Raw genomic sequence first — 21,102 nt, 5'->3', positions numbered from 1 at the left:
TCCATTCCATAACCGAGTCTCCGGACTTGTCATATTTTTTCCCCAACAGATTCCAATCCTCTTGGATAAAATTCCGGAGAAGTCCACCCATCTAAACAGGACCTTAGTTGCTCTTATCAGAAAAATCCGAACAGTACGTTAACCGAGGATGCAATTGCAGGCGAAAGTCTGGGTCTCAGGTTCAAGCTCATACTTAACTTTGACGTGTGTGTGTCGCGCTGGTTCTTGTACCTGAGGTATTCCCCAAGCGAGTGTAGTTGTAGAAGAAGTGCTCTCTCTCTCTCTCTCTTTACATACATATATATATATATATATATATATATATATATATATAACACCCAAATCACCATATTATTTTTTACTTTTTTTTTCCTTCCTATTTTTTTTTTTTTTTTTTTTTTTTTACAGCTTTCAGCACAGACAACAATGGATTTCCCAGATACAAAACACTGTAAACGGGCTACAAATACAGATTTTAGAAGACCCAAATCTCCCCACTTCTCACAAATCAATTCACCAGAGCGCAAGCTTTTGTTACACACCTCATGACGCCAAACAGATTGTAGGACACGTTCCACAGCAGAACACACCCTGGAAATAATGCCCCAGGAAGCACCTCGACCTACAAGAGGGAACCGGTTGCTCAAAGAGTTCCTGCATTGTAACCATCTACTGGGCCTTTGCAAGTGACCGACTGGATAGACCATGTAATAATTTAGCAAATCCGAGAAAGCTCAGCTTCCCATCAGTATGCCTAATCCAGTCATGGAGAACTGCATGAACAGGGACCGAAGGACCAAGACCGAGTTCCTGAGATCACCCAAAACCAGACATCAGCAAATATCAAATTAGTATAAGGTTGTTTTAAAGTTCACCAACAGTTTGAAACAAAACAAATAACATTTTCCATATCTATTCCGTTTGAAAGCAACAAAATATTATTTCCATATCTATACTGTTTGAAAGTAATAACTAAACTCTCTGCAGTTAATTGTGCACGAGTTATCAGGAAAAAAAAAAAAAAAAGCAAGCAAGAAAGAAATGTTCATGAAATTTAATTAATAAAGATTGTTTAATTAGCTTAAAGCACATGTTAGCTTAGGTGCATTTGGTTGCACCAAATGTCATTCATGAAATTTAATGATTAATCAGTCTAATTTACTTCAAAATATCACAAAGTTCCATGATATTTAGTGCAACCAAACACACCCTTATATGAATTATCATATCATGCTCAACCTATGCATATCATCACTAAATGTTCTTACACATGAATTATTATAGAATAACCAACTGCATAACAGATGTATAAAAAGAGATTGCCTAACTGACAAGATGGACACAAAGTTGTCCAGGGTCCACCCTCCACCTCCACTGCATCACATCACAAACACAATTGGAATGGTGGGGGTTCTTGCTCTTAGGTACAAGATCAAGATCCCTAATGAGATGTTATGGAGATCAAGGGTCACTCTTTCAACATGATTCAACATTGAAGAATCATTCACAACCTTCATAATGATTCCTTGAAAATTTTTGGGAGATCTTCCACTTATCATAAGCGAAAATTCGGACTTCCATGCATGAAACCTGCCATTCCCAAAATTTCAACTTACCGACGCAAGTTCTTCAATAACAATTGCCCTGTTACCATCCTTCTCAAAAAGCTCATATGCGCAACGAGCATGTTGCTCCCACCTATCCAGTCCTTCGAATTGATGCACACTTAGTGCAGCTGCACAGAACTCTTCAAAATCCATTTTTCTATATTGAAGAGAACTAAGCTGTCATTGAGAAAAGAAACAAATACAAGCACAAATTAAAGATCATACAAGCCAAAAATCATACAAAACTAGAGAATAGCTCCAACCAGTGCCAATGGTCAAATAGATACCGAAGTAAGAAAATCATGAATGCGGGACTCTTTCATTGCATCAGTTGCATTTTTCAACAAGGCCTGGCCAAGAATATGATGGTTGGAAACATCAATAGCAGAGGAAGATACCATTGCAACCATCAAAAGTCATATCCACAGAACAAATCTGAATATTAAAAGAAAGAAACTTACCATCTTGATGTTCTCTAGAGAGATGCACCCATTTTTGTTCGGCTCCAATAGTGTAAACTGCTCCTTCAGATGAAAGAGCTGATCAATGGTCAGTGTCTTTGACAGAGCCTGTGACAGACAAATGAAAGTTTAAATGCACGGTTAGTCTTCTTATTCATCAGATATGACCATTTGTTATAAAACATTGACAGACAATGGGAAAATTATGCCACCTTGCAGCATCAGAGCAGAACAAAACCTTGAATTTGAAAGAACAGTATGAGACATATAGTTAGGAGGAACTATGCCTACCAACCCAACTGAAGCACTGAAAATAGAAAGGCCTCCACCTGCCTCTGATCTATGAAATGTAAGAGGACAGCTTTTCTCAAATAGTTGCCACACGGGCACATGTTAGATCATCATCATCATCTAAGCCTTATCCCAACTAATTGGGGCCTGCCGCATGAATCCAGTATCATCATTCCACTCCACTTTATCAAGGACCATATCCTCAGTTAAACCAGACAGGACACACATCAGATGCCTTTTAGAAAATCTCATCAATGCGACTATTAGGATAGGGCCCTCATCTATGTTTTACTGTGTTTCAGATGTCATCTATATACTAATTATACACTCACTTCAATGGGATAGAGGAAAGAGTAAGTTTGGCAAAGTCAGGAGCTCCTAGGACAGTTTCTTGCAGGTAAATCCTCTGCTCAATTTGTAATTCTTTTCCTTCTCCAGTAAAATGTCATTATTTATTAACAAACAGATAGATATCATCATGTCTTGTCCCAGCAATTTGGGGTCAGCAAATAGGTCAAGATATCTCCATCGCTGTCACTCCTTGCTGCTGCCATCATCATCGTCATCATCATGTTTTTTTTTTTTTTTTTTTTTTTTGGGGGGGTTGTTGTTATAGCAATCATACAAAAAGATTGAACCCAGATACAAGTGACCCTCTCGTCACTCAGGAATTGGCCCAAAAATCTAAAACAGAGAAATTTGTAAGTCCCATATTACATGGAGGAAGAGACTATTTTATTGCAAAACCTCCTAATTGCCCAATAGCTCCACCTTTGAACCTTCGTGTTCCTGTCTTGCAGACGCACAACAAATAATCAGGTGGAGAATTCCAATTCTCAACATGGCCACTGGTGAATCAATATTTTGAAACAAATCTGGTGTTTCTTTCCTTCCACATACCACATAGAATTCCAAATGTATGAAGGAAACTTCTCATGGCCCTTAAATCATCATCATCACCTTCTACCAGTAATTTGGGGGTTGGCAGGTATGTAGATTTAAACTAATAAAAACTGGCTATTTTTTTAAAACTTTCGCAGCCCCTTCTAGTCTAAATGTCCAGTTGCTAACAAACAAAAGGCTAAGACTAAAATTGAGATGAAATCCTAATTGTTTTGTGATTTGGTAAGTTTCATCCTTTCATTTGTACGTTGAAATCCAATGTAGTCTCCATCACATACGTCAGTTCATGTGCTACAAGAAGAACAAAAAAAGTTGGACACCGGAAAGATAACAAAGATCTAGGCAAGGGTTCACAAATTGAAATGGACAGCTAAAAATGAGTTGACCCAGTGATCACTAGAATGATTTCTAATATCGAACAACAAATTTATCTGCTTACACCTCAAAACTACTTGATGAAGGATGATCAAAAATTAATTTACTGATAACATACAAATGTAAATAGAAATCTCATATCTCATATGCGCGCATGTTTGCATCTTTGTGTTATATCTGGAGGAATGATCCAATACGACTAGTTTGCACCATATCCCATGATGTTTACTGGACACGTGGATAGTCTAGTCATCAATCTACCGTCCACTTCATCCCATCCAATCTTCATAGGCCACCAAGGCAAATCAAATATATTGGATGATCCTGACTATACAATCACTAGATTGTATAATGGATGGTCAAGATGAGTTACAAGTTAAAACAAAAAGCTCAAATCATCAGAATAGTCTATCCATCCAGTACAACTCACTGCGTGTTGCTTACGTCTCTAAAGAATCACTTTGACATGATGATCCTAACCATTTGGTCACAACTTATAAAACAAATGGCTATGCACCAAGAGAAAAAGACCATGGCTTGCATGGTCAGGGTAATCTGATTAGTGTGATTTTGAAACGTAGGTCATGAGAAGTGACCTGGACTATATGGACAGTTTGAATCAATGTTTCAGAGTCTCCATGTGTCAATAGCTCATTCAGTAATATGGTGCAAACTAGTTATATAGGATCATTCCCCTTGTAAATGACATACATAACAGTCATGCATTTTTTTTAAGGGATGCATAACAGTCATACATGGACAAACAAAAGAAACATTAGAAGAAGTTGTTCACCATAATAACATCACTAGATACACACCCTCAAAGCAGCCTTACGCAAAGATGATGAACGGATGTAGGCCTTCATGAGCTTCAATATTAGAATATCCAGGGGTACTTTAACGTCATTGTAGTTTCTAATCCAAGGATGGCCTGCAGACAGAAATTTATGAGTACACCAAAGGAAAAGATCCATGAGGATACTCCTAAAGAGTGTGACGGTATTTACCGAGGGCCTGCGCAGCAGTCATTCTTTTGCGTGGATCTTTAATCAACAAGCGTTTGACAAAATCTTTTGCTTCAGAAGACAGGGAAGGCCAAGGTGGTTCATCAAAACTCGGGTCAGCTTTTAGGACAGCCCGAAAGATACCAGATTCACTACGGGCCCAAAATGGGCGGCTCCCACATAGAAGAATATATGCAATCACACCAATACTCCATACATCAGCTTCTGTAGTGTAAGACCTATGTAGAACTTCAGGCGCCACATAATATGCACTTCCTACAATGTCATTAAGCCTTTCATCTGGAAAAAAATTGAAGAGTGAGAATACAATTGAAAAACTCTCAATGTTAAGATCATGTTTATGAGTGGTCAATCAGGACCAACCTGGTTTGACAAAATCTGATAGGCCGAAGTCTATGACCTTCAATTGGGAGTTCTCATCCTTGGAAGTGAAAAGGAAATTCTGATCCAGCAACAAGCTACATTTAGATAAAAGATAGAGAAAAATAAACAAAATGGAACTACAATTTTGTAGCAATGCCATCATTCCACTATGCACCATGAGGTAATAGAATTAGAATGGGATTGTCAAAAGGATGATTTTGCTATGGAGTTAAGGCAAGTAAACAGATCAACTTCTTCTTCTTTTTTTAATCTGAAAATAAAAACAATAACCTAGTTTCTGGAATACAGTCTGCACGTCCAGATTCTTAAAACAGGAAAACTACATGGGTAAGTCTCACAATAGTCCGACACCTTGACCAATAGTATGCATAACCAGGTAACATGGTCAACAATTCCTTCAGCAGGGGTGGCAACTGGACAGCACGGCCCTGTACTGTCAAGTCCTGGGCACCTAAACTCAGCCCCAGAGCCAAGCTGGGACTTGAAATATAAGCCCACTGTTTGGGATGGGACGGGCCTTGGCAAATGATGAATGGCCCGCCTGGCCTGTTGGCCCTGTCCAACCATCAAGTAGGCCACATAAAGAATGGATGGTTTAATGACAATTGTTAGAGTTTCCCATTCAACATACATGTGTATTACAGACAATTATTGAATCCAGGGGACTTGTTATAAATGGAGGATACCCCCAAAAACACATCTTAGATTGAACCATTAGAAACTTTGATCATTTAACTCTTTTTTCTTACACACATGCCCCTGTAGGGCCAGGGCCTTTCAATCAATTAAGACTAGGGCTAGGGCTAGGGACAATCCTGGCTCAGCCCTAGCCAGAGCCAATTGCCACCCTTACTTAGAACTATCATTAGTTAAACATTGAATGGATCCACCCTGTTATCTTCATTTAGAAAGTGGATAGCAATTAGTGTAGATGTTAATTAAAATTGCATAACGGATACACAGTCAGGACAGTTTGGTGGAACTTTTTGTTCAATAAATGTCTGGGTCATTTTTTTTAAAAAAAATGGTGCAATATAACATCGAATCAAGATATGCTATTTTGAGTACAATGTCTAATTAGAAGATCAACATAAGAGATAGAAACCTACTATTAATAGTTGAATATGCTTTACCTCTGGTTTCAGATCTCGGTGAACCACACCCTGGAGATGGCAAAATGCAACCACGTTCAATATCTGTACCAGGACATCCTTCGCATCATCTTCTGAGTATTTTCCACCTCTATACAAGGAAGAAACTATATAAGCACCTAGTTATTCACTACCAAAAATGACTAATCAAAGTGTACTGCATTCTTTTGTGTTTGAATGACTCAAAGCAATAGCATTGCAATTCAAATAATAATCAACAAAGAATCACCTTGAAAGTATCCTATCCAAAAGCTCCCCTCCTTCACATAACCTGAAACATACAATAAATTATTCAACCAGTGCATTACAAACATAGTCAATAACTACTATCAGCAACAAACAACATAATTTCGTGTCATTTTAGCCCAGATTTCCGGTACAACACACTGCTTTACATGTATTACAAAGGAGAAGTGGGGATACCAAATTAATGAGAAATGAATTCCATTTGGTGACCACTTGGTTAGTATCAACATAATAAAATTTCCATGTTTCTTGGGAATCTAACACCTTGTGTTTCAACACTTCAGCTTAAGAAGAGTTTGCAAAGTCAACTCCATAAAAACCACTATGTAAGAAGTAGCGGGCACATCATGTTCATAAATTTTAATTCCAAATAGCAGTTCCAGGTTCCAGTCTTACTCCATTACAATATAGACATTGTCATGATCTTCATATGCATCATAAAACTTCACTAGATTGCTATGTCCTGTCAAAGCTCTCAAGATTTTTACTTCCCTTCTGACATCCTCTATGGCAATGGCTGTAGTCATCTGCGAAAATGGGAACAGATCAAATTCATATGCAATTGCAGTTGTAGTGCACTGAAAAATAGAAATGGGTTCCTTCAAATATCATGCATTGAAATATGCAAAAAGAACTCGTAAGTTAATGGCATAAACTTTTCATGACAGTCTGCAGAGTTACTTTGAGATCAAAGCCAAAACTCCTCGCATTGAATATCTATACAATCAGACTTTAAAACAACATACTAGCAATTAATACATGACAACTTGTCAGTTAACAAATGTTATAATTGTACAAGGAGCGTTTTAGTCTCTGGATGAAATCTTCTTCTTGTTTACAATGACAATTTTTTATTAAAATAGAGAGGACCATGTGCAAGAAAGGGACAAGAAATAACTGTAGTGAATTCTCCCAGTTTCCTATGTAATTTGCAGGAAGTTGATGTTAAGAGGGTGTTTGATTTTTCAAATACATTTGTAAATACCTGAAAATTCGCAATCATTACTTACCTATGTAATTCCGGCAGCAACACCAGGGTTGATGTTGACCCATAGTGTGTTTGGGCGGAAAATGGATTGGGTGCAAAAACTCTGGGCCCACCATTATGGATGTGTATGATCCACGCCATCCATCCATTTTACCTGCTCATATTAGGGCATGAGCCAACAAATGAGGCAGATCCAAAGCACAAGTCAACCACACCACAGACCTTAGGGGGGAATTGATGCCTATTGTTGAAAACTTCTTGGGGGTCACAGAAGTTTTGGATCAAGCTGATATTTGTGTATTCCCTTCAGATGGACAGCATGGATCAGACACATACATCAAGGCGGGTTCCATAGAGATGACGTGTATGCAATCCTAGTTTGATTTCTTGCATGCACCCACATTTTCCGAGGTGTAATTACTCAGGTATATTTCACCCTCTGACAAACACGAGTAAAATGTTGTAATAAACCCACCACTTACAGGTGGAAATGGAAAATCAAACACCCCCTCCCCTAAACTTCATCTAAGAAGTTGCAAGTTTCCGACATGAACACGGAAGCACATGAATGGATTTCAATTTGTACAGCAAATGACCTCTTGGTTATTGAACGCATAGGGACACATTCACTGAGTGGCAAAAGCATGAATATTAACATGTATCCTTCAAAAAAAAATAAAAAATCTTAGCATGTATAAACACATGCATGCATATGTATAGTTTTCTGTTTCTTAATCTGCTCACCAGGGTACCTGCCGCGTTTTCAACTATCAATGTAACACTAGTAAAGCCTCTCAAAAAGGGAGAATAAAACGATGTCACACAAGTAATGTTCTTTCAAAAAAAAAAAAAAAAAAATCATAGAAAAGAAGGCGATAAGGGGGAGGATATCCCTAATTACAATATTCATGAGCTCAGACCTTTTCCTAGCAAGGTCATCAGCAACTACATTGGCTTCTCTGTGCATGTGAGAGAAAGAAACTGAGAGAGTTTCTTTCATTTCTCTAAAATCTTATATCCATTGAGATAAGAGTGCTCAATGGATGAGGTAGCCCCCCATGTAGCATTCGCTGAATTGCCTTCCAGGATCTCCATCATGTTGCTAACCCACAGCCATCAGTTATAGCAACTTGTTCTTCGGCCAATACCTGGTTGCTACCCGTATAGCCATGTGAATATCACAGCCTTCCGTCAATTGCAATCCCCTTCATTACCATTTAACTCTATTCACTACAATAGGTTTATTTATGACATTGCAAAGGAATGATCGATGGTTTACAAATTTGACTTCAATTATGGTGCATTATTTATAGGAAATTCGCAAGGGTATGCAAAATCATCTCGGTCCTATAAATGTGTGTATTGAGCACATGGACAGCCTGAAGAAATAACTATAAATGCTGGCCAACTCAAACATAAGAGATATTCGTTTTTTGCAAATAATGCTACCAAGATCGCTATTACCCCAATTTTCGCTTTATATCACGTGATCCAGTGGGTCATCAGTGATCCAGGTTGGTAGTCAGCAGTTCTAGTGAATAAGAGTTACAGGGAACGTTTTCTCTTTTGTCACAGCCCCTTCTTGAACAAGGGCAAAAGATTTTGTTAAAACAAAGATAAGGACCTGTTTGGTAGTAAACGCCAAAAAATAAGTTTATAACATTTTAGTTCATCATAATTATGTATTAGAGATGATGATTGTTGGTTAGCAATATTATTGTAATCCTTACCAAAAAGAAAAATGAAATCCAATACAATAATTACAATTAACTAAAATGAGATGAGAGTAATTATTCAGTCTTCATATTTCTATTGTTGATCAAGGTGTGATCTGGATTAGAATTTACATATAATTTAACTTCTAAATAATATCTACTCTTGTTTCTTCTTTCGAAAGGAACTGACCCATTCCTTGCTACACTATCTCTACACACTAAAACCACTTACGTACATCAAAATCAAAGGATGTGTTTGGATATGCTGAGAAAATCAGGTGGGCGAGATGCTTCCCTCAACCCCAACCCACCAAACAGCATCCAAAATGCTACAAGCTGGACCAGAAAATATCATGAGATTGATTTGGGGCTTAAGAGGCAGGAAAAAATGCAGTTCTCAAATTCCCCCTGCCCAAACGCAAGGCTAAATAGAAACCCATCTACTCCGCCAAAGTATCTATATTCTGCCTCACTGGCATTTGGGGATGCACCCCAACACACCGAAAAAAAAAAAACAACATAGTGACCATAATCTTCAGTGACTGAATACGTAACATGAGCCATAGAACAGCAAAGAGTTCGGACAAAGTTTAAATACAAAAACAACAGAAATTCTCCAATAAACTTTTACATATCAAGTTAAAAATTTACATGAATTCACAGATGCAAAATCTCCTACCCAAACAACAACAAAACAAAAACAAATAAATCGAGAATCCAAGAACTGAATCGATATTTACATCATTAACACTTCGATTTGCATACGCCAATTTCAGAAACTGAAATGGTACACTCGCACTAAAAGCATCCTATGTCAATTCCCAAAATGGGAAATGGGTGCATGCAAATGAAAAGGGTGTGGTTTTAATTAAACAAAAAATACATAAATATGCACCAAAACTGCATTCTTCATCACACACAAACCCTGTTTGGTAGACACCTAAAAATGAGTTGATCTCGTTTTAGTCGACATTAATTACATATTTGAGACCTTGATCAAGATCTCTAATACATAATGAGTTCATCTTAACACTAATTATGTATTAGAGGTCAAGATATCTAATACATAATTAGTATTAACCAAAATGAGATGAACTCATTTTTGGTCATCCACCAAACAGAGTGTAAGCATTCGGATAAGAACAAATTACAATAACAGAAAACTACCAATTCCCACCGTATGAAATTAAAAAGGGAAAAAAAATAAATAATCCAAATTCATCAGCATTTTCACTTCAGAAACACCATGGCAAAACCTTAAATTCCCACCACATGAAATATATATGTTTAAATAAAATAAAAATAAAAACAAACAAACAAATTCATCAGCATTTTCACTTCAGAAACACCAACGGCAAAACCATAAATTCAGAGAGAGAGAGAGAGAGAGAGAGAGGAGGAGGAGCGAACCTTGGCTTTTGGGATGACCTTAACGGCAACCTGCTGGCCCTTGAGCTCACCTTTCTTAAACCTGGCGGCGCATGTATGGCCAAAATGCCCTCGGCCGACCTCGTCCCCAATCTCATACTTGTTCCCGAAATGCTTCGAGAACCCGAAGGTCTTATCGAGCCCGGCCGCCTCAGCTCCTTCCGGTATCGACGCCTCGTTCGGCTTCACGGACCCGTGCCGCCTTGCCAGCACCGCCCTTATATGCTTAGCTGGCGACGGAGGTGGGAACGGGCGCTTGAAGAACCGACGCGGCGTCGAGTTCGAGCTCGCATTCGGGGCCGGGGATTTCTTCGAGAAGAAGTGGTGGGCCGGGCTCGGGCTGTAGAACGGGAAGAACGGCGACCGCTTCCCGATATCAGAATCATCTTTTTCCTTCACCTGCTGTTCGGTTTCGTTTGCATTGTTGGCTGTAGCGGAGGAGGGCTTTTCTGTTTCGGTTTCGGTACCGGCACCGGTTTCTTCTGAAATGTTGGGCTTTGAGTGGCACAGTCCCATTTTCGTAAATATTGCGAAGATTAAGGTGAGACATTTGGTTGGTGCTGCTGGAGCTCCATCTTATTCTTCTTCTTCTTCTTCTTCTGCTTCTTTTTGTTTGGAATGGAAGCTCGATCGGTTTTTTGTTCTCTCTTTTCTCGCTTCTTTGTTTGTTACTCTTATTATTTTATTTTTGTAATATTGTTGTTATCCGTATTTTTTTTTTTTCTATTTTTTTTTTTTTTTTGTGGGTGGTGAGGTCGAGGATTTTTGCGAGCATTCGCGCGAAGAAAGCTTTGAGAATATTCGCGGGCAGACTGGCAGCGTGGCACACTGGGTGACGGAAACGGATTGGCTACTGTGGTCGGTGCTCTGTGGGCCCCACCATGATGTATGTGTTTCATCCATTTTTACGGATCATTTTAGGGCTTGATTCCAAAAATTAGAGTGATCTAAATTTCAGGTGGACCACAGCACAGGAAAACAATAGCTATTGGATATCCACCATTAAAATCCTCCTGAGGCCCACTGTACTGTTTATCTGACATCCAATCTGATTAGGTCATAGATACCCATACAAAGGGAAAAAACAAATATCAGCTCGATCAAAAACTTTTATGGCCCCAAAATTTTTTTAATGATCGGCTTACATTCAACATTGTTCCTGTAATGTAGTCCACTTGAGATAGTGATATATAAAGTTGGGCATAAGACCGAGTCGGATCAGATTAGATCTAACTCGAACTGCTTTGAATTTTACATGGCTTAATCCGAACTCGATCTGATTCGGGACTGAGTCCAGGGCACCTGACTCAAACCGATGAGAAATCTACATGGCTTGATTCGATCTGAGTCCGATTCGATCAGGAAAACCGAGTCGGATCAGATTGGGCACGGTTCGAATTGATCCAGATTTTTTTTTAAAAAAAATTATTTTAAAAAAAAAACAAAGTACACATGAACGGGGTGGATTTCCCATGAACATTACGAAAGGCCACACTTAACTTCTCACAGGAGGAAATCTGTCTCCTTCCATCTAGAGTCCATAAATAAATAAATAAAAACTATAAACTTATCGGATCGATCTTGAAGGGCCGGTCGAGTAGGTGAGTGGTTTCAGAGTTTAGATCGGACGCGGCTGGGCTGTTAGAAAAGAGAGTTAAGGTTCGGAGTTCAACATCACTTACCTAATTCGAGTTAGACAGGCAGGGACGGCCAGATGAAAGCAATACCGTCGGGCAGGCAGCAGCTGGTGGGCTTTGAATTGACATTTGAAGAAGAAGAGTAGAGGATTCCGGACAAACATCAACGCTCGCTGGTTTGTTTGGGTGGGAGAGGGTAGGGTAAGAAATGGGTAAAAACGATCGGGTAAGGTAATTTTTTACGATAAAAAACTAAAATTTATATATATACTATCCGACTTCGGATCGGATCAGTCCGGATCCACCACGATCCGAACACGATTCGAAAATCATTCGAATCTGAATTATCCAACTCGATCCGCACTAATCCAGGCCGTCGGTTCTGTTCGGATCGGGTTGGATCCACCGGATCAGATCAGGCTTGCCCAGCTCTAGTAATATACCTCCCTTTTGTTCTCACACTATACTATACAAAAATGACCTAGAAAAATATATGGACAGCATTTATGAAACACATACATCATGTTGGGTCCCACATAGCACCAACCATTAGCCATTGGCCGGTGGCGGGGAGTGGCCAATCCGTTTCTGGTGGGTACATGCCAGCTACGACATCCTATACTAGATAGCGCTCTGTGACCCACAATGAACAATGATATATGTATATTATCCGGGCCATCCATTCATTTTGGATCATTATTTTAGCACACTAACTTAAAAATGAAGCAGATCCAATTTTAAAGTTGAACACACCACAGGAAGATAGTAGTAGTTGATTGTAAACCAAAATGCCATTGTAATGTTTATTTGTTATTCATTTCTTTAATTAATTCACAAAGAATTAGATGAAGGGAAAAATTAAGATCAGCTTAATCAAAACTTTTGTGGCTAGAAGAAGTTTTCAATACTGACCATTGTTTTATATGATGTAGTTCACCTGATATTTTGATTTGCCTAATAAAAGTCATGATTGATGAAACACCTGCATCATGGTTGGGCCCACATAGCAATGCCTAACAACAAATGGCAGTAGATAATCTTACTGGTAGCCTATCAAGTATGGGGGCCACAGAGAAAATGTACTATAATATAAGTCAGGTTTTTCTTAGCATAAGAAGAATGGACAACTAAAAGGTAGATGGCAATGATTTTAAGTGGAACTCATTAGATTTGGGCGTTTTGCTGGATGCGCACTGCATAGTGACCCAACATCAAGCAACTTCATGGTGTACGGCATGTGAGATTTGATTGCGCCACATGCTCTTATGAGAAATGCCTCCATACATGGTAGCATTAAATTGTTAGGTTGAGCAGTGGATAAACATGATAAAGTACAGTCTACTTATCAACTTTTAAACATGTTTTGTGTAGCTATTTTAGTAGTTATATATTATAATTATATCATGTAATGTCTAACGCTACTTAAAATATCATACTAAAATTTAAGTTATTGTACATCTATATCCCTTCCAATTTTATGATTAGTTTGAATCTCTTGTATATTTGTGTTCTCATTTTCTCTTCCTTTTATTTCTTTGTGCATATTGACCCAGCGTCATTTAGATGGAAGGAATGGATCACTGGTGAGCTCGTGTTGCCTCTCTCACTATTCAGGGTCTAGCGTGCATTGCGGCTCACTGGGGTCCAACGTCCTGACATGGTTCATTTTGAATCATTCACATTGGATTTGTTGATGCAAAAACTTGGTCCACCCTCACTAGGCTGCCAACCTTCCAAGCACATGCACAATAAAAGAAAGGCAATTGAGACCCTGGCAAGAGCAAAGGATTCTCCGATGCTAAAGTCAGGCCAAGAATCTGGATCTAGTAATATAAAGGGGTTTCGGGTGAGAGATTTTTTGCGTACCTCTCCTTCTGAGTGGGTTCCTCATTTATAATGTTCACAGGAGTTGTGGTCCGTCATTATAGGTACAATTTTAGCTATTAGGTGGGATGTGCATGACTTACAATATTGGCAGTTACACTAAGATCATGTGTCGGATTTTACTCTTATTGAGCGTTATTAGAGTTAATTTAACCTTGCTAATCGGCTGAGGACCATCTGAGTAGAGCTCACTCCAATTGATGACTGTCGAGCTGAGCTTACCGTTATGCTATCTAGGATATATTCGAGCCTGGCTCACCTGTACCAACCTTTGCACCAAACCTCATTGGTTGGCCGAGTTTGCGGAAATTGTTATTCAGATTGCTCGTCCAAGCAGCTCCTAGACTGAGGGATCTCTCATCTTCTGGTAGGCTACTATCGAATAGAAGCTCAGTATTGTTTGGAACTGTTTTTATAGTGCTGGATATCAGCTGTACTTAAATTCCACCAATGATGATATCGTCAAGTCGAGCTGATAGTGGTCGAACTACATTTTCCCTAATATTATTTACCACCATGAAGAAGCAGTTATCTTGTAGTTATGCTTTAGTGATGTCCCCCACCTTTGAATTTTAAAGTCGAATGATAGTTGTTGAAATATGCTTTCTTAATTTTAAATTCATCCGCAGATAGCGACGGTAAAACTGATGTCTTCAGAAGAGGTTTCTTAGAGACAGGCCAGTATAGCATGGATTCCGCAATATGGCCGGATCAGGTCGGAGCACTTTACCACGTGGGCCCCATTGGTCCTCGACAGCCGTGAGTAGGGGCAAAAGAAAAAAGAACCAGGAGATGGAAAACGAAGGATCCTAAGGTTAAGCCACTATCTCTTTCTAACCCCATCACATCAAGGCCGTTCATCTAGAAGGCCATCATGGTTAGTTACGTGTAAGGCAAAATGACTTAGAACCAATGGCCCACAAACATAATTTCTACCTCTCTTTGACACGGATGGTGAGGATCTCTTATCAGTGAGGTCATTTTCCAAGTGGTCGTATATGGTGGTACCTTCCAGATGCAGGTATGGATCATAATGCGGTGGGACAGAAGAGGAAAGCCGGACGGGAAATGAACGGCTTATAGTTGGCTTTTGCTGCCAACAGTTAGAGTCGTCGATGGACAGGAAATCCTGGCTGTCCAAAATTCTTCTTGCCACGTGGCATTTGGAAACCCATGCAAGACGAGTAAATCGGAACGCGTGCATTTATTCATGCCTACCAGTCCGACGTACCGAATAAGTGGGTGGTTTCAATAACGTGGCCATTTGCCAAGAGTCGCGCTTGCATAACTCGCAGTAGGTGTCTAGCGCAGTGATAGCCACTAAGGTGAAAATTTCACGAGACCCAAACCGTCCATCATGGGATTCACATCATTTTCACTTTTAATTATTAAAATCATGACCATAAAGAATTCATGTGGGCCACACCCTAGGAAAAACGTTGGCATGGGACGCCTGCCATTAGCTTTTTGTTGGATCCACCGTGGTGTTTATATGCAATCCAATCCATGAATTCGATGCTCCTCATCAGAAGTATTAAAAATTCAGCATTCCAAAACTCATGTGGGCCATACCACATGAATTTAGAAGCTTTTAGGTATAATTTCATGCGATGGCCAAACTGAATCTTGAATCATTCAAATTTTCGGGATCAAGGACAAAAAAACAGTGATGTACCTGATGGACGGTGTAGATTTCATGAACGTTAACTCGTTTCATCCACATTAAAGAAAGTGACCCCGGTCGCTAACCTACACGAGATACCCAAGTGTTTTCCATCTGCAAACGTACAATCGACCCACCAGAACCGTTTTCTTTGTGGACCCATGCATCTGTACATTAGGCTCGCCAGATTGATGGCTTGGATATAGCACAAGGATCCCACTTTGGCACCTGTGGAAGCTTGTAGCCTAACCCAGTGTAGGAGGTGGAATTTATACTCTGGCTACCCCCTCACCTTACATGTGGTAATGCTGTACTGAAATCTGGACTGTTGATCTGGTGGACCACGACGTAGATAGTCAACAGCCCAAAAGCAAAGGGGTCGGACAGCTGTGTACCTCCGGTTTGTGGGCCGGTCTAAAAGTAATGGTTAGCTCAAAAGCAACAGTGCACATTTAACCAGCAAAACTAACAACCACTTCATAGTTAGAGCTATCCATTAGTTCGCTATACGACACACGTGCGGCTCCACTATGTAGACTTTACACGTACTTCAAATCTTAAAAGTCCAAATAGTGCGACAGCTGTAGATTGGTCATGTAATCAAAATCAGATTGATTGGACAATCCTGACCTCTTATCAATGGCCTTTTTATTTGGATCCTTCATTTCATTCATTTTAACAGTTGATTAGATGTCCATCAGTAGACTAGTTAAGATCGATCTCTCAGCAAATAAGGATCTACTATGGGTCCTAAGATATGAACGGTCTGGATTTCAGCTATGTGCCACGTATACGTGGGGAGTCTCATATGTATCTTAGCTACAGCGTACTCGTTTTTGCACTACATCAAAGGATAGTTATTAGAAGTTAGAGCAAATAATTAATTCTAGGAAGGTCTCAAGTCCAATCGGTTGGACGAAAAGTTATGGTGCACACAGATGGTAAATTCCAACCTGCTTAATTAATACAAAATCCAACCCTTCAACTTGATTTTATCAAAATGAATATTTCCTGGTGAAAAAATCAGAGATGTCTACATTTAATATAGACCACACATTAAAAACAATTTCAAACCATTGATAAATAGAAAATAAAAATATACTCCAATCATTTAATACAGACGACTGATTTTTAAAAATATTAAATTCCCATGGATGGTCAAACCTATTGAACGGATTAGATATTGCACGCACACCAAATGTTGGATGTTACCAGCTGGGTGGACCATAACTTGCGTCCAACCAGTTGGAGTTGAGACCCTATCATTCAGAGGAGAAGTCTTTCTCAATTAAAGAGAAAAACGTATAATAACATGAAAGAGACAAACCAACGCTTAAAACTTACGTGATTTGTTAATATTATAACAGTTGGTTTGTCGGAATTGAAATACCTCGTTGTGGAATTTCAGGTCCTCGATCCGACATACTCGGGTTTTCAGTTGTAACGGGTGGGACCAATGGCTGAGCGATCCAAACCATTGGTTCGTTGGATCTCATCATCGATGGGCTATTCGCTGCAAATACATAAAAATAACAATATTTTCCATTCGATTTGTGGCCCAAAAATAGATGGTTCAGATCTACATCTTACTGGAACAAAAGGCCCAATCTGGTGGACCTTCAACTCTGAGAGAATTCTACAGAATGGCCCATCACGGTGGGATGCAACAGACTGCTGGTCAGGATTAATGAACGATGGGCCCACTTTTCATATGCAAAAACCAGAGCATACCATGAAAAGCTTTAGATCGAGGATTTAAAAAACCCCAGCAAACAGTGAACCTGACAAAAACACTCACAGGCGCTGTACGTGAACTTTACGTAAAGCTCTCTCTTTACCTCCAAAGTCTAATTACTTAGAAAATCCTAGCCATTAAAATGGCAGATCACAACATGAATATCATCTGAGATGAAATTACGCTTCTCTATTCATTGCATTGGCTACACCATCAAAATCAATTTATAGCTGAGGGTATGACTGAATGTACAGGAATGACCAACTAATGACTATAACGGCTGTGTCCATATTTTGAACGGGTCAGATTTTCTCCACAGATGACACAGAGAGGAAAAGAAGGAGCTGTACGAGAAATTTCAAGTACGGTGCCGTTTGTGACTATTTCTTATTAAATAATAGCATTGCGCTGCCATATTGCTCCATTTGATTTCTTCCCATTATAGCTGCATGCGCTTAATAAATTTAGAGTTTGTCAAGGCTCATGATTCGAAACGTATACTGGGGCTCGTAACATAGCGATCCAAACCGTTGATCCGATTGGCAGTGGGCATGCTTTGAAAGGAAGCAGATTAGGGATTACCCCGCCCGTCCTTAGATAGGAACGGGAAGGGGCTATGTGGGGCCAACATGATATATGATGGGTTTTATCTGTTGGGGAACCGTGGAAGCACGCATATTTGAATAAAGTAAAGTACACGAGATCTCGAATCTAAGTCTAAGCACAAATAATCTAATTTTGATATAAAAAATTTCCACATAAAAAAATTACAACATAAACCAATGAGTATCAACTATGAAAAGTATAAATTATGAGAGATAAGAAGTTACCAATTCAAATAATCCTTGAAACCACTTCGCATGCCCTAGTTATGCCCATTAACCCTTAAAAACACTTAAAACACATAAAAAAAAAAAATCACAACATAAACTAATGAGTATCAACTATGAAAAGTAAAAATTATGAGAGATAAGAAGTTACCAATTCAAATAGTCCTTGAAACCACTTCGCATGCCCTAGTTATGCCCATTAACCCTTAAAAACACTTAAAACACATAAAATAAAAATCACAACATAAACCAATGAGTATCAACTATGAAAAGAAAAATTATGAGAGATAAGAAGTTACCAATTCAAATAATCCTTGAAACCACTTCACATGCCCTAGTTATGCCCATTAATCCTTAAAAACACTTAAAACTCTTCAATTACGTTCAAATCCTGAGTGCACCTAATATATAAAGTATCATAACCAGAATAGAAAACAAATACCACACTTACATGATTTTGCGCTCGCGCTCGATGGGACTTTCGATGGCATCGATGATCTCCTAATGACATTGAACACTTTCGATGACGTCAAATAGCAACACTAAAACATTCCAGTAACTAAAATGGAATTTTCGTATTTTCTCGAGACATCGATCACCTGTTGATGGCATTGATGTCTGCTGGATGAAAGCGAGTGGTTTGCTAATGACATCAACAGACCATATTGCTTACAGATTTAAGACATTAACAACATTATCCACACCCTCTATCTATTTTTCTATATCATCGTAAGGAACAAGTAAAAAAAAAAAAACAAAAAAAACAAGGGAGTTACAAGGCTTAAGTGGACCACACAATAAGGATTAAACACCTATCGGCCAAAACTTTGGGGCACATAAGCTTTGATTAAGTTGAAATTTGTGTTTTCCCCTCATTCAAGTCCATTTGACTTTAAGAAAAGGTTTGATGGTAATTAAAGGTAGCCTTAAGAAAGTTTCAACTGTGGGTGTCATTTAGGGGTGTCAATGGGCAGAGATCATGCTGCAAAATCAGAAATTTGATCACTATTGAGCCCGAAACAGTTCAAAATCCAAGCCAAGGCCAGCATAAGGCTCGGCTAGTTAGCAGGACTGTCATTATCACTACTGCTTCATATGGCTATAGAGTGGTGGTGCACTTCAGCCTTTGTTCTTCCTCATTTTAGAGCCTCGGCTGTGCCTCATTTTTAGGCTTGTACCTTAGAATGATATGAAAAAATAGATGAGCGGTGTCGATGAAACTCATATATAACAGTAGCCCCTCAGATCTCATGTTTGTTACTAGCTAAGGACAGGTAAGATAGCATCCAATGATCGATTCCCATTATATAGAATGTATATACAGTTAAAAGATCCTATATGATAGGAAATAAATAAATGAAATATTTGTAGTTGAGATTATTATATAAACTGAGAAAGGAAAGATATTTATAAGATAACAAATCATTTGAAATCAAGGAAAAAATCGGAAGAAGATTCTTCCTTATCAGGGAAGATTTCAACCCTTGATGGCAAGGGCGCATGAGACACTACGAAGATAGAGAAAAAAAATACAAGAGGTCGACGTTCGACGTTAAAAACAAAGAAAATATGTGCTCCCCATCCATCACGAGGCCCATCAGCTCAACGCTTAGATCACCAAACCATGTGCCCCGGATGTCAGCGAGCAGTACACTGGCGCAAAGGTCTTTAGTTACTATCCCTTGGCTGACGTACAGTAATGAGAAAGGTACTCGCTTACGGTAGTTACCCCTCTAGTACGGACTCAGATTCGGTCACCTCCGGTACCACGTCCAGTGCTGTTAGGTGGTGGAAAAGTCATGCGGGCATACGATGTATGTGTTTTTTATCCGCGTAGTCTTTCCGCTTTCCCGATCATTTCAAGAGTATCAGAAAAATAAGTCAGACCCAAATCGAAGTAAACCATACCTAAAAAGAACTGCGGTGATTAAGTACATACCATTTAAGCCACAAAAGTTTCGAATGAAGTTGATATTTGTGATTTCCTTTTATCAGGGTCTTAGTGATTTCTGTTCGATTTCTTAATTTCTTTGTAAATTGGATGTAAACAACTAATTATTATTATCTTGTTTCAAAAATGGGGAGTATTTTCATCTTGAAAGTTGGAGCAAAAACACTAACTTAAATTTGTGGGCCCCATCATGATGTATGTGATATATCTAACCATCCATTCATCTTACCGTAACATTTCAGGGAATGAACCGAAAAATGAGGTAGCAGATCCGAAGCTCAGGTGGCACAGACACACCAAAGGAAACAGTACTAGCCTTAAGACAGCTATATTGAAAGTTATTTTGACTCAAATTGATGTTTATTTGTTATCTAACACATGTAGAAGTTCACACAACCATAAATAAGAGAAAGACACAAATATCATGTTAATCCAAAACTTTTGTGGGTTTAAAGAAGTTTTTAACAACAAGCATTCAATGTTTAATGTTTCCTACACCGTGGTATTGTTAAGCTTTGGATCTACCGATTTTTTGGGCTCATGCCCTAAAATAAATCCGGCACAATGGATGAACTGTGTCAATAGGGAACATACATTGCACTAGGCTCCACGTTTGTTTCATAGATGTCTTCCATTTTAGTGCTAAAAAAGTAGGTGTCAATGTCAGCATTGGTATGGTATGAGGATGTAGCAATTACTTAAGTAATTTTTACTCATTTACATTGTATTTACAAAATAATTAGAAAATCAAACGGCTCTTAAAATAAACATTAGGATGGGCCCAGGGAGTTTGTAATGGTAGGAGTTAAATCACCACTGTTTTTTATG

At 38.9% G+C, this 21,102-nt stretch overlaps 1 protein-coding gene across 2 annotated transcripts; it reads right to left on the bottom strand.

Moving 5' to 3' along the window:
• Window positions 1–617: 617 nt before the first annotated feature.
• On the bottom strand, window positions 618–11,260 carry LOC131235513 (CDPK-related kinase 5-like). 2 transcript variants are annotated; one of them, XM_058232712.1, is made up of 11 exons: window positions 10,557–11,259; window positions 6,840–6,970; window positions 6,427–6,468; window positions 6,180–6,288; window positions 5,026–5,104; window positions 4,645–4,941; window positions 4,456–4,568; window positions 2,069–2,176; window positions 1,895–1,957; window positions 1,617–1,784; window positions 618–810 (listed from the first exon to the last, which is right to left on the bottom strand). In XM_058232712.1, exons 1-11 carry the CDS (start codon window positions 11,088–11,090, stop codon window positions 670–672), a joined length of 1,785 nt encoding a protein of 594 aa, XP_058088695.1. In that variant the 5' UTR covers window positions 11,091–11,259; the 3' UTR covers window positions 618–669. The 2 variants fall into 2 exon arrangements, with proteins under 2 accessions (XP_058088695.1, XP_058088700.1); XM_058232717.1 differs by lacking the exon at window positions 1,895–1,957 and having other exon boundaries at window positions 10,557–11,260.
• Between the last annotated feature and the right edge of the window lie 9,842 nt (window positions 11,261–21,102).

The sequence above is a fragment of the Magnolia sinica genome, chromosome 2, assembly GCF_029962835.1.
Source record: "Magnolia sinica isolate HGM2019 chromosome 2, MsV1, whole genome shotgun sequence".
NCBI classification, from domain to species: domain Eukaryota; kingdom Viridiplantae; phylum Streptophyta; class Magnoliopsida; order Magnoliales; family Magnoliaceae; genus Magnolia; species Magnolia sinica.
The sequence above is the reverse complement of the archived record's forward strand: the minus strand, read 5'-3'. Positions and strand labels throughout refer to the sequence as shown.

Bases quoted from the DNA above. Each gene is read 5' to 3' on its own strand.
- LOC131235513 (XM_058232712.1), bottom strand. From the start codon at position 11,090: ATGGGACTGTGCCACTCAAAGCCCAACATTTCAGAAGAAACCGGTGCC. The intron at 4,569-4,644 runs GTAAATACCGTC...TTCTGTCTGCAG, and splicing joins GACTGCTGCGCAGGCCCTCG to GCCATCCTTGGATTAGAAAC. The intron at 811-1,616 runs GTAAGTTGAAAT...GGGTGATCTCAG, and splicing joins TTATTGAAGAACTTGCGTCG to GAACTCGGTCTTGGTCCTTC.